Here is an 18,089-nt window from a genome sequence, read left to right on the forward strand (position 1 = left end):
TGCGGAGGAATTGCTCTACTTTGAGCGATTACAAACAACAAGCAGTTGACCTTCGTGAAAGGTTCTGTGAAAAAGGATATCCGGAATCCACCCTTAAGAGAGCATATCAGAGAGCCTGTGCGAGCAATCAAACGGAGCTCCTTCACCCCAAAAAAAAGCATGGGCCATTGACTCTAGACCAATCACAGCCAGCTGTCTAAACCAGGCATGCTTAACCTGCGGCCCTCCAGCTGTTGTAAAACTACAGCTCCCACAATGCCCTGCTGTAGTCTGAGAGCTGTAGGCTGTTTGGGCATGCTGGGAGTTGTAGTTTTGTAACAGCTGGAGGGCCGCAGCTTGAGCATGCCTGGTCTAAACCAATCACAGCCAGCTGCTCACACAGCGAGAGTTTTCACCAATCACAGCCAGCCTCACAGACAGGCTGTGTGTGAGGCTGTCTGTGATTGGTGAAAACTCTTGCTGTGTGAGCAGCTGGCTGTGATTGGTCTAGACTTCTGCCCAGTAACAACAGATTAACACTATGCTTTCTGTTGTTTCTCCTGTGTCACTGAGCTTACCTTACATTACAAAATAAATCTTAAAGGCATATTTTCTTTTATTGCTTCTGTGAACACAAAATATAACAGTTATATGACATCCAAAACATGATGTCACAGTAAATAACTCTGCTTTTGTCTTTAACACATAAACATAAGAACTGTATTAAGGTTATTGGCAGGTTTATACACAATTAAGCTATACTAGCAACCTAGGACAGGTCTTAGCTGGCCAGCTACAGTGCGAATTTCACTGAACGCACCCTGAACGCATCCGGACCTAATCTGTATCATTCGTGTGAAAGGGGCCTAAATCACCCTATCTCTTTCTACTATCTACTCTCATATAACTACTATCAATCCTATCTGAGGCGCATCTGCAGTACATTCCCCCTATAGAGCACATGTTTCGCCACTTATGTGGCGTCTTCAGGTGTTAGGAGCATATTCTAGAGGTTTTGGGATCCTGTGGACTCTATCTATTAGAAAATCAGCATCTGAGGCATGAGGTAGAAGTGCAGAAAGTCAAGGAGAGCGCTATGCATCAGCCTTCGTTGGTGGTGGTGTTACAGTGGGCAGGTGTGTCTAGTCAATACAGAACTGCCCTACACTGTCACGGAAGGTGTACAGAAAACTAGAAGACACAAAATGAAGATCCGACTGACTGGATCCAAAACTAAGGAACAAAAGGGAGAGCCCTGCAACAGACCTGGCTCTCTCCCTAACTGCTCAGCCTATGCGAAAATCCCAATGGTAGATGATCGCATATCCTCATAGCTCGACTGTATAACACCTGAACACCCTATAATAGTGAGGGGACACGACCACCGGCTCCCTACACTAGATACGGAGGGAGTCAGGGTCACCTGGGATCCATCAAACAGGAAAACACAAATGAACGAACAAAACTTATCTGTAGAAGACTCAGTAACAGGATCAGCATGCACACACTCCAGGAAGTAATATAAACCGCAAAGTGATGCAGTATGGGAAGGGATTTAAAGGGATGCAATCAGTGCAACTACATGACAGCTGAGAGAGGCTAACGAGATGAGAAAATGAAAGCAAAACAAAAGGAACCTCAAGGAGGAGGTTCTGAAGGACGTCTGTCAGAGCTTCTCAGATGTCTGGTGGTGACATACACTTTGTGAATGGTACAGTGACAAGCCCATACTACTTTGCACTAGATGCAATCATGTTGCATATTTGGAAGCCCAGATCTTGGATCTAAAAAAGCAGCTTGAAATACTTAGGGGCATTGCAGACCTGGAGAGAGGCTTAGACCTCACTGTGCAGGGACTGACTGGGGTCAGTGAAATGGAGGTGGGTGGAGAAGGGCAAGATCAGGACTATCAGGTGAGCAGTTGGGTTAATGTAGGAAGAAGGGGTAGAGGGAAAAGTGCCAGGGAGGCTAGTCCTTAGCTGGAACGCCCTAGTAAATATGCCTGTTTGGCTGATATTAGGAATGAAAGCCCAGGGCCAGCAACACTGCAGCAGGGTGTTTCTCCTAGCCACCAGGAGGATGACCGCTGCAAGGATGGGAAAAGGAGTGCAGCAAAGGTCAGACATGTTGCTGGTGGTAGGGGACTCTATTAGGAGGAAAGACAGGGTCATCTGTCGCCGAGACTGTGAATGCCGAGCAGTGTGTTGTCTTCTGGGTGCTCGGGTTCAGCATATTGCGGATCGAATTGACAGATTATTGAGTGGTGCTGGGGAAGACCCAGCAGTCATGGTATACATTGGCACCAATGACAAAGTCAGGGGGAGATGGAAGGTCCTTAAAAATGATTTTAGATAACTAGGAGAAGAAGCTCAAGTCCAGGACCTCCAAGGTAGTGTTTTCAGAAATACTACCAGTGCCACGAGCGTCACTAGAGAGACAGCGGGAGCTTAAGGGAGTTAAATAAGTGGCTCAAAAGCTGGTGCAGGAAGGAAGGGTTTGGGTTCATGGAGAACTGGGCCGACTTCTCTGTCGGTTACAGGGTCTACAGTAGGGACGGGCTGCACCTTAATGGGGAGGGTGCAACTGCCGTGGGGGGAAAAAGGGTTAGATGGCTGGAGGAGCTTTTAAACTAGGATCTGGGGGGAGGGTGGGGTGTCATACTAATAAGCGGGTAGATAGTGTAGATTGGGAGAGAGAGAGTGGGATATAGGAGGGGACAGTGGGGATTTAGTGGGGGCTGGGGTTAGTGAGGAAAGTAGGGAGAAGATCTGGTAACAATATCCTGTTACATACAAACATCAACCAAGGTAACCGAAAAACCCCAGATATTCACTTTACAGGTAACAGTAATTTTAAATTGTATTTTCACAAATGCCAGAAGTCTAGCTAGCAAAATTGGGGAGCTGGAGGCTATGGTACTAGAAGAACATATAGATATAGTTGGTGTGGCTGAGACATGGTTGGACTCTTCGCATGACTGGGCTGTTAATTTTAGGAAAGACAGGGTCAATAGAAAAGGCGGTGGTGTGTGCCTGTATGTGAGGAGTGATCTGAAGACAAGTGTAAAAGAGGCAATTGTGGGTGAGGATGGTGAAGATGTGGAAACCTTATGGGTAGAAGTACAAAGGGATATAAAAATACTGAAAAAATAATACTTGGTGTAATCTATAGACCCCCTAACATCATAGAGGAGATAGAAACGCAACTGTATAACCAAATAGAGTGGGCTGCACAGGCTGGTACACTGGTCATAATGGGAGATTTTAACTTCCCAGACATTGACTGGGGTCATGGTTCTGCCTTAACCGCAAAGGGGAGAAGATTCCTCAACTTGCTGCAGGACCACTTTATGGGCCAGTTTGTAGAAGCTCCCACTAGGGGCGATGCTCTGTTGGATCTGGTAATTTCTAATGATGCAGCGGTTGTTGGAAATGGTACTCTTCGAGAAACACTAGGTAATAGTGACCACAATATAATTATATTCCCCCTAAACTATAAGAAGCAAACTCTGTCAGGCAGAGCAAAGACACTGAATTTTTTAAACGCTAATTTCCCTAAGTTGAGGGCAGCATTTCAGGGCATAGACTGGGAGCAGCTACTGTCACATAATAATACTGAGGATAAATGGGAGAGCTTTGAAACACGCGCGATTTTTCTCACGCGAGTGCAAAACGCATTACAATGTTTTGCACTCGCGCTGAAAAATCGCGGGTGTTCCCGCAACGCACCCGCACATTTTCCTGCAACGCCCGTGTGAAAGAGGCCTTATGCTGAAGAGGAAATGCCCTTGAAATGGGTGTTCCAACAAGACAACGACCCCAAACACACCAGTAAATGTGCAACATCTTGGTTCCAGACCAACAAGATTGACGTTATGGAGTGGCCAGCCCAATCCCTGGATCTTAATCCAATAGAAATCTTGGGGGGAGGACTTAAAAAATTCAGTTTCTGAGGCAAAACCAAAATAAAGAAAAAGAGAAGAACTGTGGAATGTAGTCCAATCATCCTGGTCTGAAATACCTGTTCACAGGGGCCAGAAGTTGGTTGACTCCATGCAACACAGATGTACAGCAGTTCTCAGAAACAGCGGTCATACAACTAAATATTAGTTAAGGGATTCAAAGGAAAGCAAAATCTTCAAACATTTTTTAGTTTATATAGTGAATGTTTGAGTTTGTAAAGAAAGGTCTAACATTTACTTTTCTTCAATTTTTTTTAGAGGAACAACACTAATTTGATTTGGGATAGAATGTGTAGTGTTCCCAATGCATTTGTGTGTATGGAAATAAAAGCTATTAGAAGGATTCTGAGCTTTATTCACTTTTTTAAACACACTGCTATTATTTTGAACACAACTGTATGCTTGATAGGCTGCTCCAGCAGAAATGTGCCATTAACAACTACCTGTACGAACTCTGCGGCAGGACAGGTTCTGGGGAGCTTGTTTTTTTTCACCGCGCCAGTGGCTGATCATGCGCGACGCATGCAGACTTCTGCGGCCATTTGATGAGATCACCAAACAGGTCAGTAGCAGCCAGGGCGCCATCAGTAACATCGTACCTTACGCCTTCTTTCTGGAGCATGCATTGCGTCGTGTCATTGATCAAGCCATCGAGGAGCAGGAGCTGGAAGATGAGGAAGTCGCAACGCTGGATGAATTCACAGGGGGGGGCTACTCTGAGACAAGTCAGCAGGAGTCTGAAGAGGAGTCAGAGGAGGATGGTGCCGGGGAGGAGGAGGAGGAGCAAGAAGAGCATGCTTTAAACTTTTCTGGGATCCCTGGTGTTTTCCGTGGATGGGGGAAGGAGACCGAGGACGACATTATCCTGGACAATGAGCAGGAGCCAGGCCGCTACACCGCTTAAAGTTTAGTGCAAATGAGGCCCTTCATGCTCCAGTGTTTGAAGAGGGACCCCCATATAAAAAACATAAAGGGCAAGGACCAGTACTGGGTGGCAATGTACTTAGACCCCGGTACAAAAACAAAATGGCGGACATGGTACCAGCATCACAGAGAGCTGTCAGAATGCAGCACTTCCAGGCCTTGCTTCGAGAAATGCTGCATTCTGCTTTTACGGGCGCTGGCAGAGGAATTTCCACTCACAGAGAAACAGTTGCGGGTACCAATCTAATAGCGCATGCAAGAAGAGGGCAGTTTGAAGATGTGTTGGTCACTTCAGATATGAGATCATTCTTGCAGCCAACCCATTGACAGTCGCCCTCCGGATCCAGCCCCAGGGAACGCCTAAACCAACAGGTGTCCGACTACATCGGGTTAACAGCGAGGAACCCCTGGACTACTGAGTGTGCAGGCTTGACCTGTGGTCAGAGCTGGCAAAATTTGCCATGGAACTGTGGGCTTGCCCCTCGTCCAGTGTCCTGTCTGAAAGCACGTTCAGCGCAGCAGGGGGGATTGTGACCAATAAGCGCACTCGCCTTGCTCACGATAGTGTGGACTACCTCACATTTCTAAAAATGAATGAGGCTTGGATCTCGAAGGTATTCAACACCTGTGAAAACCACGTTTAATTGAATTTCCTCATGCCAGCCCACAAATATCCGCCACCACCCAGAACAAATACAGTCATGTGAAAAAATTAGGACACCCTTTGAAAGCATGTGGTTTTTTGTAACATTTTTAATAAAAGGTTATTTCATCTCCGTTTCAACAATACAGAGAGATTAAAGTAATCCGACTAAACAAAGAAAACTGAAGAAAAGTCTTTTCAAGATCTTCTGTAAATGTCATTCTACAAAAATGCCTATTCTAACTGAGGAAAAAGATAGGACACCCTTGCCCCTAATAGCGAGTGTTACCTCCTTTGGCTGAAATAACTGCAGTGAGACGGTTCTTGTAGCCATCTACCAGTCTTCGACATCGGTCTGAGGAAATTTTACCCCACTCCTCAATGCAGAACTTTTTCAGCTGTGAGATGTTTGAGGGGTTTCTTGCACGTACAGCCCTTTTCAAGTCACCCCACAGCATCTCAATGGGATTCAAATCTGGACTTTGACTTGGCCATTCCAGGACTCTCCATTTCTTCTTTTTCAGCCAATCTTTGGTTGATTTACTAGTATGTTTTGGGTCATTGTCATGTTGCATGGTCCAGTTCCGCTTCAGCTTTAATTTTCTAACTGATGGTCTCACATGTTCTTCAAGCACCTTCTGATACACAGTAGAATTCATCGTGGATTCTATGATGGTGAGCTGACCAGGTCCTGCTGCAGCAAAGCAGCCCCAAACCATGACACTTCCACCTCCATGCTTCACAGTTGGTATGAGGTTCTTTTCTTGGAATGCTGTGTTTGGTTTACGCCAAACATGTCCTCTGCTGTTGTGTCCAAATAATTCAATTTTGGACTCATCTGTCCAAAGAACATTATTCCAGAAGTCCTGGTCTTTGTCAACTTTATCTCTGGCAAATGTCAGTCTGGCCTCGATGTTTCTCTTGGAAAGCAAAGGTTTCCTCCTTGCACACCTCCCATGCAAGTTAAACTTGTACAGTCTCTTTCTGATTGTAGAGGCATGTACTTCTACATCAACAGTAGCCAGAGCCTGCTGTAGTTCTCGAGATGACACTTTAGGGTTTTTGGAGACCTCTTTTAGCATCTTGCGGTCTGCTCTTGGGGTGAACTTGCTGGGGCGACCAGTCCTGGGCATGTTGGCAGTTGTTTTGAAAGCCCTCCACTTGTAGACTATCTTCCGGACAGTGGAATGGCTGATTTCAAAATCTTTTGAGATCTTTTTAAATCCCTTCCCAGACTCATAGGCTGCTACAATCTTTTTTCTGAAGTCCTCTGACAGCTCTTTTGCTCTCACCATGGTGCTCACTCTCACTTCAACAGTCAGGAGCACACCAAACTAAATGTCTGAGGTTTAAATAGGGCAAGCCTCATTCAACATGCAGAGTAACGATCTACTAATTATGTGCACCTGGTGTGATATACCTGTGTGAGATCTGAGCCAATTTAAGAGGGAATACATGTGAGGGTGTCCTATCTTTTTCCTCAGTTAGAATAGGCATTTTTGTAGAATGACATTTACAGAAGATCTTGAAAAGACTTTTCTTCAGTTTTCTTTGTTTAGTTGGATTACTTTAATCTCTCTGTATTGTTGAAACGGAGATGAAATAACCTTTTATTAAAAAGGTTACAAAAAACCACATGCTTTCAAAGGGTGTCCTAATTTTTTCACATGACTGTATTGGTCCCTGTCTTAGGCAGCAGCATAAAAGGCCTTTTCTGTCTGTTGAATGCCTAATGTTTTGGGCCTCGGAGGAATTCAACACCTGTGACGACCACGTGTTTCAACTATTATCATTAGGGGTTTTTTCAAGAGGGGGGATTTCGTTAGCCATGTTTTTAATCCAATTTTATATTTTTAGTTCTTTTAAACATATGTATTTGACCTGTATTTGTACTGGCCTGCAGTAAAATTGATATCCATTGAGCGTATAGTATACCTCAGTCCACATAATCACTTGATCTTTTCTTTCCGGTGAATGCCTAATGTTTGGGGCCTGTAGTCCAGTGGCTTACAGTAAAATTTGTATCCATTGACCGTATTATGTACCTCCAGCCACATAATCTGAATTTCTTTTATGTCAGATGAATGCCTAATTTTTAAGGCCCGTACTCCCGTGGCCTAAAATAAAAAATTTCTAGGCTCCAACAGGGCACATTTCAGAGAATTTCCCTTTAAGATGCATAAAAATGTCCCCTGATTAAGATACATATTTTTTGTTGGAATTTTTGTCATTGATCCATTGGCTGAAAATATGAGCTGAAGGTTTTTCAGGTTCACCTGCTATTAAAGTGAATGGGGCCCGCCGCAAACTTGCGGTTTGCGAACATTTGATCGCGTTCGCGACCCGTCCCGGCTGATGTTCGTCCATCATATTCAAAAAAGGCTCTAGGTCCTCCAAAGGTAATTATAGACCTATAGGCTTGGCAAGTATAGTTTGTAATTGGATTGAAAACTGGCTGAAGGACCGTGTCCAGAGAGTTGTGGTCAATGATTCCTATTCAGAATGGTCCCAGGTTATAAGTGGTGTACCCCAAGGTTCAGTGCTGGGACCTTTATTATTTAATGTATTTATTAATGATATTGAGGACGGGATTAATAGCACCATTTCTATTTTTGCAGATAATACTAAGCTATGTAGTGCTGTACATGGAAGATGTCCATAAAATACAAGCTGACTAGAACACTCTGAGTGATTGGGTATCCACTTGGCAAATGAGGTTCAATGTGGATAAATGTAAAGTTATGCATCTTGGTAGTAGTAATCTCTGTTCTTCATATGTCCTAGGTGATGTAGCACTGGGAGAGTCACTTATAGAGAAGGATTTGGGTGTCTTTGTAGATGGTAGATGAAATAACAGCACAATGTCAATCAGCAGCTTCTAAGCCACCAGGATATTGTCATGCATTAAACGAGGCATGGACTCGCGGGGCAGGGATGTAATACTACCACTTTATAAGGCTACTTTCACACTGGAGTTTCTGGGTCTGCTTGTGAGATCCGTTTCAGGGCTCTCACAAGCGGCCCAAAACGGATCAGTCCAGCCACAATGCATTCTGAAAGCATAAGGATACATTCAGAATGCATCAGTTTGGCTGCGTTTGGTCTCCGTTCCGCTTTTGAGGCAAACACCAAAACGCTGCTTGCAGCGTTTTGGTGTCCGCCTGACAATGCAGAGCCAAACGGATCTGTCCTGACTTACAATGTAAGTCAATGGGGAGGGATCTGTTTTCACTGACACAATATGGTGCAATTGAAAACTGATCCGTCCCCCATTGACTTTCAATGTAAGTCAGGATGGATTGGTTTTGACTTAGACTTTTTTTTTTAAAAAGAATAATGCAAACTGATCCGTTCTGAACAGATACAAGCGTTTGCATTATCGGTGCGGATCTGTCTGGGCAGATACAAGACGGATCCGCACCGAATGCAGGTGTGAAAGTAGCCTAAAGCATTGGTGCGGCCTTATTTGGAATATGCAGTTCAGTTCTGGACACCAGTCCATAGAAAGGACGCACTGCAGCTGAAAAAAGTACAGAGAAGAGCGACTAAACTGATAAGGGGAATGGAGGGTCTTAGTTATGAAGAAAGATTAAAAGAATTGAATTTATTTAGTCTTGACATGATTACCCTATACAAATATATAAATGGGCTGTACAAAAAATATGGTGAAAAACTGTTCCATGTAAAATACCCTCAAAAGACAAGGGGGCACTGCCTCCGACTGGAGAAGAAAAAGTTCAGTCTCCAGAAGCGCCAAAGCTTCTTTACTGTAAGAACTGTGAATCTTTGGAATAGACTTCCTCAGGACGTGGTCACAGCAGGAACAGTGGGCAGTTTTAAAAAGGGTTTAGATGAATTCTTAAAAGTAAACAACATTAAAACCTCATGCACACGTCCGTGGAACACAGACCGTGAAATACCGGCCTGGATTCCTGCTGAGTGCAGGAGCGCACAGTGTCATTGGTTGCTATGACGCCGTGCGCCCGCTGCTTTATTGTAATACACTCGGATAAATAATACGGGTGTATTACTGTACAGCAGCGGGCGCACGGCGTCATAGCAACCAATGACGCCGTGCGCTCCTGCACTCAGCAGGAATCCAGGCCGGTATCTCAAGGTCCGTGTTCCACAGACGTGTGCATGAGGCCTAATGCTTATGAAAACGTGTAGAAATCTGAGTCTCACTTCCTTCTGGGATTTGCATCTCCGCCTATCCCTTGGTTGAACTTAATGGACTTATGTCTTTATTTCAACCGTATAAACTATGTAACTATGTAACTTGAATAACATAATTAATCCAGTCATTGTGCCTTTGCATGAACGAGACACGCCTAATTTCGTCTTCATGGACGACAATGCGCCAGCTCATCGAGGTTGCATCATTAGGGAACGGCTTCTGGAGACTGGGGGACCTCAAATGGAGTGGCCTGCACTTTCTCCAGACCTAATTCTGAAAACCTATGGTATCAGCTGAGTTGCCATGTAAAGGCTCGTAACTCTGTACCCCAGAACCTCAATGACCTGAGGGCCGCCCTTCCAGAAGAGTGGGATGTCATGCCTCAGCCTACAATTAGTCGACTTGTGAACAGCAGGATAAATCGCTGTCAAGCAGTAATTGATGCTCAAGGCCACATGACAAATTATTGAGACATTGACATTTTTGTGGGGGTATACCCAGCACTGGTGTTGGCTTTTGTTTCAATAAGTTGTTTGAGATGAGGAAATCACCATTGCTCCTTCTACTTAAATGCCCGACTTTCATAATATAATATCACTGGAACTTTTAATGTTTTCCATAAATTTTACCCGAAAGCCAAATATCCCAAACTTTTCGTGAGTAGTGTATGGATTAGCTTATAAGCATAGAAAAAACACATATCCGTATGTGGTTCTCCTGTAGCTTAGCTGTAAATGTATGGTTTTGCATGTCGAGATCCTTGGCTTGAATCCTGGGAGAGAATTCCATTTTTTTTTTCTTCAGATATTGTTTTTCTTCTACATTTAACCTGTCAGCACAGTAGGCAGGAAACACGCACACAGTGAGCCCTGGCTGGAACCCAACGCACTTTCCCTGCCTACTGCAGTGCAAGCCTTAAGTGGCAAGCCCACAACTAGTCGACGTTCCCTGTTCTGCTAAGTGCAAGACAGACAGAGACACAATCACACAATCACAAGGTTTGTACAGAAATAGGTCAAAACCGGGAGGACAATACAGTATAAAATCAGAGGACGGAAAGTAGTCAAAATAGCCAAGCCAAAGTCAGAACCAGACGGGTATCATGGTACAAAATCACAAGACAGAGGAAGGTCAGAGGCAAGCCAATGTCAATATACTAAACAATCCAAAACACTCCCAGAAAGAACTAGAGCAAAGCAAGGGAGTAAACCTATAACTAGCAAGGGTGAATTGCCAGTGAGGGATTTAAATAGAGCACAATTCCCAGTATCAGAACCTGATAGGTCGATGGCTCAGCACTCCATTAGACAGAACACAACACACAGGAACGGAAAAACACTGTGGGAAGAAACAGAGCATTGCATCCTGTTGCTAGGAATGTTTATAGGCTTAAAAAGCTAATAAATATTGCTGGTTTCTTTATAATCATATATTCTGCCTATGAATAAACCAGTAACAGTTTTCAGGTTTCTAAGCAAAACAAAACACTATTTTCAATATAAGGCCTTTTATTGTTATTATACGATTATTTATTATTGCAGAGTCTATTATTATGGGTTAAATGTGAGAAAAAAAAAATAAAAAAAAAAATTCATGATTCTCCCAGGATTCAAACCTGGAATCTCTACAGGCAAAACCATGCACTTACCACAAAGCTATAGCATTACCACATAGAGATGAATGGTTTTTCTACACTTAACACATATTACTGGTGTCTTCATTATCATATATTATGCTTGAGAATTAAGCACTTATATGTATATTATCTCACTGAGCAGATCTCAGTGTGGTAAGGCTATAGTACATAGAGTATATAATATATAGATGCTAGGACACAGCTCTGCCCTCAGCATGCTGATGTCTAGCCCTGTCAATCAAAGGGAGTGCGGAGTGTGAGGAGCACAGGGAGTGTTACAAAGCAGCGCCCAAAGCATTTAGCCCCACCTCCTGGTGCTTGAACTTCTCATTTGCATATGAATAGAAACACCGATTTTTCTGCAGCTGTTTAGCATACAAAAGAAAGAAAGGTATTGTTTTAATCAGCTTGATGATCCATACCAGGCAGTATGTCTGGTTTAATAGGGGTGATCCTGGTGATGCAGCCGCTTTAAAGCCGTCTCCTTGTACAACTATCAGTGACTAACAGCTATCTATGTATACACACTTACACAGAGAATGCAATCAATCACTGATAACACCTCCCCTATGTACAGCTATCAGTGACTAACAGCTATCTCTGTATACACACTTACACAGAGAATGCTATCATCGACTGATAACACCTCCCCATGTACAACTATCAATGACTGACAGCTATCTATGTATACACACTTACACAGAGAATGCTATCAATCACTGATAACACCTCCCCTGTGTACAGCTATCAGTGACTGACAGCTATCTCTGTATACACACTTACACAGAGAATGCAATCAATCACTGTTAACACCTCCCCATGTACAACTATCAGTGACTGACAGCTATCTATGTATACACACTTACACAGAGAATGCTATCATCGACTGATAACACCTCCTCACGTACAGCTATCAGTGACTGACAGCTATCTCTGTATACACACTTACACAGAGAATGCTGTCAATCACTGATAACACCTCCCCTGTGTACAACTATCAGTGACTGACAGCTACCTCTCTATACACACTTACACAGAATACTGTCAATCACTGATAACACCTCCTCCATGTACAACTATCCGTGACTGACAGCTGAGCCCTACCAGGCAGTATGTCTGGTTTATTAGGGGTGATCCTGGTGATGTAGCAGCTTTAAGGCCGCGTCCCTGTACAACTATCAGTGACTGTCACTATCAGTGACTGACAGCTATCTCTGTATACACACTTACACAGAGAATACTGTCAATTACTGATAACACTTGCAGTGTGTACAGCTGAAGTCAGACAAAACACGGATTAAACTGTATAAATTTAAAGTTTTACTGAATCTTTTCTAACAAAACTACATATCAATCTGCTCTTCTCCTCCTGCTCTATGACATGGAACCTGCAGATTGCATTGTATTCTGTGGTGATGGGTCATCTAATTTATGTCTGCCCAAAATAGCTCTCACCTCATCTGGTTCTTGGTTGATACATGATGGACAACTATATCCAAATTGCCCTTTGGCCTCTTCATATTCATGGTAGCAACTCCAGCAGAAGGTGTGTCCACACGAGATAGTGATGGGCTTCTTTGTCTCTTTATTGCACAGAGGGCAGATCGACGTGAATTCCCTGTTGCAAAAAAGAGTAATGAGACCTATGGGTCTTCTTCCCCATTCTTCAACTCCACTTTTCAACTTAGCTTGTGGGATCATATTTATAAAGTGACAACCATTTCACTGTGCCAGAAATATGCTCAAAGCAGTTGTCACTTCCCTTTCTTTACGCGTCTTATGAAGCAAGGGCGAGAATGAGCAGATGAGCAACCTACTCTCAGGGTTAAAGGGTTTTTCTGGTAGTAAAATATTGATGGCCTATCCTCAGGATAGGTCATGAATATCTGATTGGTGGGGGTCCAACACCCGGCACCTCTACTGATTAGCTGAAGAGGCCACGAGGCTCAGCCCAGACCCATTCAATTAAAAGGGACTGAGCTGGACTTAGACCATTTGACTGATGAACGTGATTGTCACAGTCGTTACCTCTGGCTGTGACCTTCTGTCTATGCTCTCGCTGCAGCTCCGTTCCTATGTGTTTATTGTTCTTTATGGGTTAACTCCCCTGTATGCCTATTAGGAGTTAATCCTCTGTCTGCTCCATGGGTGTGGCCTCTCTGCTGCACCCATGGAACCTGTATATAAGGCCCCATGCACACGGCCGTGTTTCACAGCCGTGTGCGGGCCGTGGAACCGCGGTCTGGATCCCTCCTGAGAGCAGGAGCACACGGCGTCACTGGTTGCTATGACGCCGTGCGCTCCCTGCTGCCGGCACAGTACAGTAATACACTGGTATAGATCATACCAGTGTATTACTGTATTGCGGCGGCAGCAGGGAGAGCACGGCGTCATAGCAACCAGTGACGCCGTGTGCTCCTGCTCTCAGGAGGGATCCAGGCCGCGGTTCCACGGCCCGCACATGGCTGTGAAACACGGCCGTGTGCATGGGGCCAAAGGCTGAGGTTTCCTCAGTTCTGTGTCAGCTCTCCTGGTGTGTGTTGTGTTGTCCTGCTCCTTGTTTGTACTCACTCTCCCATGCTGTTGACCCATGGTATCCGTGTCTGTCTGTGCTCTGTGGGTTTCCTACTTGTTCATTCCCGTCCTCTTTCCTGTGTTTTGTTATCTGTTCTGCCAGTTATGTTTTAGTCACCTAGTTTGTATTCATGTCTCTGTTCAGCAAGCCCTTGCTGCACCTTTCTTTGCAGCAGTGTGCCATGGGCAAGGCCATGCAGTTTACTACTGGTGGAGCTAGTCCTTCTCTGCTCATTGTCACTCCTGTTTCCTTGCTATGAACTTCTGCTTGTGTTTTTAGTTGCTTGCTTGTATTTGCCTGTTTGTTATGTTTGCCTATGTACCGTCGGTACCTTCTGGTACCTGTTGTCCGTTTGCTCCTGTTGTCACTGTCTAGTTCATGCTCCAGAGTGGACCCTGGCAACTCCCTGCAGCAAAGCCTAACCCTACCATCTGGGGCCCTAGTGAATACCAGGAGTTGCTTAGTCACGCCCCTCTGGAGTATTACTAGACAGTGGCGCAGCAGGGGTTTTCCTCCCACTGTGCGGACGGTACATAGAGCTCTCAATTTCCCTGTGTTTTCCTCCTTTGATTCTGTTTGTGCAATAAACTCTGTTGTGTCTGTACCTGATTTCCATTTGTTTATTGCTTGACGACGCGGAGGTCTCTCCTGGGACCTCCAACTCGTGACAGTGATGTTACTCGCCTAGGAAGAAGCTGTGGCGCTCAAGGGACTGGTGGTGGTACTACAACGGGCGACTCCCTCTAAGGCCCTCTTATATAACACTTCCCAGATATAGGAATTGATACTTTGGAGAGAGTTCAGAGAAGAGCTACTAAACTAGTACATGGATTGCAGGATAAAACTTACCAGGAAAGATTAAAGGACCTTAACATGTATAGCTTGGAAGAAAGACGAGACAGAGGGGATATGATAGAAACTGCTAAATACATAAAGGGAATCAACAAGGTAAAAGAGGAGAGAATATTTAAAAGAAGAAAAACTGCTACAAGAGGACATAGTTTTAAATTAGAGGGGCAAAGGTTTAAAAGTAATATCAGGAAGTATTACTTTACTGAGAGAGTAGTGGATGCATGGAATAGCCTTCCTGCAGAAGTGGTAGCTGCAAATACAGTGAAGGAGTTTAAGCATGCATGGGATAGGCATAAGGCCATCCTTCATATAAGATAGGGCCAAGGGCTATTCATAGTATTCAGTATATTGGGGCGGACTAGATGGGCCAAATGGTTCTTATCTGCCGACACATTCTATGTTTCTATGGAATGCCGAGTCTTATGTTGCAGCCTAAAATGTCCCTTTATGTGTGTCACGGTGCTCCTACCTGGACACGGCTGGACTCCAGGCTTTGGCTCCAAAGCAATAAATAGGGGGAATAATTGAGGGATTTGAAAGAAAGATTGAGTCTAGACCTTGTATGTAGTTGAACAGCAGCTTTACTTGAATAAACGTTCATCAGAAACAGTCTTCAAGCTTTATCTTGGTCCCAGCAGGCTTTAGCATTAAACTGGCAGGTTTATTCAATAACGCTGCTTGCTTTCTCTCTCACTCTCTCTCTCTCTCTGCTGTACTGACAGGTTTGCTTAATACTCTGTTACTTCTGGATGCTGCACTTCTCTCTTTGGTCTGACTTATGGTTAGGCCAGGGAACTTTCCTCCTGGCTCCTGAGGCTTTAAGCTTTGGCCTCATGGCCAGCAGAGCTTAAGGTGCTCTGGCTGGCATGGGCACGTCCAGCAGAGACCTGCCCCTGTAAACCTGTGCCCTAGCAGGGGGTAAGCTAGACTGACTCTCACTGGTCTCTACCCTTCCTGCAGGAAATGGGACTGTCCCACTTCTCCATAGAGGGGGGTTAAAATGAAAGGTTCCATTCTATCTAAATGTAGCTCTGCCATATTTGCTGCCTCCTGCTGGTGAACCAGGCACCTTACACGTGAACATAACAGTTTCAAACTGTTGCACAGTGTATAGGACCTGAACAAAATACATAAGATGACATAAGGTTAGACCAATAAAGACAGTAGCAAGGTGCAGAAGTGGTAACACCACTCTGTGGTGTTACAGTACCAGGAGTCCGACCCCTACCTATCAGATATTGATAACCTATTTTGAGGATAAGCCATCAATATATTACTCCAGGAAAACACCCTTTTAATCAATTCATATTATAGTTCCTCCTGGAAGTTTTGAGGGAGGAATGGAGACTAACACATCGATCTGTGTGAAAGGACCTTTACACTCTATTAACCTCGGGACAGAAGAGACTGTCGCTGACATATCGAATGAGAGCAGCCGAGTGCAATTGAGTAGTAGTCTTGCTATGAGCACTGTGTGTGGGGAGGCTGTAGGAAAGTCATGCTGTGGCTACTGTGAGAGAGGAAAGGATGTAGGAGAGTCCTGCTGTGACTACTGTGTGTAGGGAGAGGCTGTAGTGGAGTCCTACTGTGACTACTGTGTGTGGGGAGAGGCTGTATGGGAGTGCTACTGTTATTGGACACAGGCTGTAGGAGGGTCCTGCTGTGACCACTGTGTGTGGAGAGGCTGTAGGAGAGTCCTGCTGGGACCACTGTGTGTGGAGAGGCTGTAGGAGAGTCCTGCTGTGACTACTGTGTGTAGGGAGAGGCCATAGGGGAGTTCTGCTGTGACCACTGTATGTGGGGAGAGGCTGTAGGGGAGCCCTACTGTGTGTGGGGAGAGGCTGAAAGAGAGTCCTGCTGTGACTACTGTGTGGGGAGAGCCAGAGACAGTAGGGGAGTCCTACTGCGACCACTGTGCGTGGGGAGAGGCTGTAGGGGAGTCCTACTGTGTGTGGGGAGAGGCTGAAAGAGAGTCCTACTGTGACTACTGTGTGTGGGGAGAGGCTGTAGGGGAGTCCTACTGTGACTACTGTGTGTGGGGAGAGGCTGTAGGGGAGTCCTGCTGTCACCACTGTGTGTGGGAAGAGGCTGTAGGAAAGTCCTGCTGTGACTACTGTGTGTAGGGAGAGGCCATAGGGGAGATCTGCTGTGACCACTGTGTGTAGGGAGAGGCCATAGGGGAGATCTGCTGTGACCACTGTGTGTGGGGAAAGGCTGTAGGGGAGTCCTACTGTGCGTGGGGAGAGGCTGTAGGGGAGTCCTACTGTGTGTGGGGAGAGGCTGAAAGAGAGTCCTGCTGTGACTACTGTGTGGGGAGAGCCAGAGACAGTAGGGGAGTCCTACTGCGACCACTGTGCGTGGGGAGAGGCTGTAGGGGAGTCCTACTGTGTGTGGGGAGAGGCTGAAAGAGAGTCCTACTGTGACTACTGTGTGTGGGGAGAGGCTGTAGGGGAGTCCTACTGTGACTACTGTGTGTGGGGAGAGGCTGTAGGGGAGTCCTGCTGTCACCACTGTGTGTGGGAAGAGGCTGTAGGAAAGTCCTGCTGTGACTACTGTGTGTAGGGAGAGGCCATAGGGGAGATCTGCTGTGACCACTGTGTGTAGGGAGAGGCCATAGGGGAGATCTGCTGTGACCACTGTGTGTGGGGAAAGGCTGTAGGGGAGTCCTACTGTGTGTGGGGAGAGGCTGTAAGAGAGTCCTGCTGTGACTACTGTATGTGGGGAGAGGCTATAGAGGAGCCCATACGGAGAAGTTTTTAAAAGAGTTCTCTGAGAAACATCTGTAGGACACCTCTGTGACTCCCACCGATCACCAGGCTTCTGAGGAACTCTAGGTTTCCTTAGATTCTAGGGTACTCCAGAAGACAGCAACGACAAGAGTCGTCACCTTTATTAGGAATGGTGGAACAGAGAACAGTTTTGGAGAATACCCAGAAATTTTGTGAAACCCTAAAAATGCTACATTAGTAGAAGAATCAACCAGCTCCTTCCTTACCTTCTTCGTCCTGCTTCTCTACTTGAAGAGTCATAGAAAATTGTGAATCCTGGGGTGAAGTCTCGCTCCATGTTCTGTGTCAGTAGTGAGCTGTTCGTTCAGATGGTTGTCCTGTTGTCCTTTGCTTTCATCCAGTGACTCCTCCTCTCATGGAGCTCAAGGAATAGAAACTGAAACTTTCTATCGTGACTGCCTGTATTGTGCTGCATGCTTTTATTTGATATTATGTTCTCATAGTAGTGTTGCTGTTATTATGGTGTTATAAAATAATAATATAATAATATTTCACATAAAAAAAATTTCATCAAAGTAGCTTGTTTTCTGACGGACAAGTTATATTTTTTAAT

General features: G+C 45.1%; 1 protein-coding gene across 1 annotated transcript in view; it reads right to left on the bottom strand.

Moving 5' to 3' along the window:
- LOC122929404 (RING finger protein 112-like) overlaps positions 1 to 17,872 on the bottom strand; it is a 55,071-nt gene extending 37,199 nt beyond the window's left edge. The window contains exons 1-2 of the mRNA XM_044282956.1: positions 17,743 to 17,872; positions 12,776 to 12,938 (exon numbers count right to left, since the gene is read on the bottom strand). Coding sequence (XP_044138891.1) covers positions 12,776 to 12,938; positions 17,743 to 17,813 — 234 coding nt within the window. The 5' untranslated portion in view covers positions 17,814 to 17,872. The remainder of the gene's footprint in view (positions 1 to 12,775; positions 12,939 to 17,742) is intronic.
- Between the last annotated feature and the right edge of the window lie 217 nt (positions 17,873 to 18,089).

The sequence above is a fragment of the Bufo gargarizans genome, chromosome 2, assembly GCF_014858855.1.
Source record: "Bufo gargarizans isolate SCDJY-AF-19 chromosome 2, ASM1485885v1, whole genome shotgun sequence".
Lineage (NCBI taxonomy): Eukaryota > Metazoa > Chordata > Amphibia > Anura > Bufonidae > Bufo > Bufo gargarizans.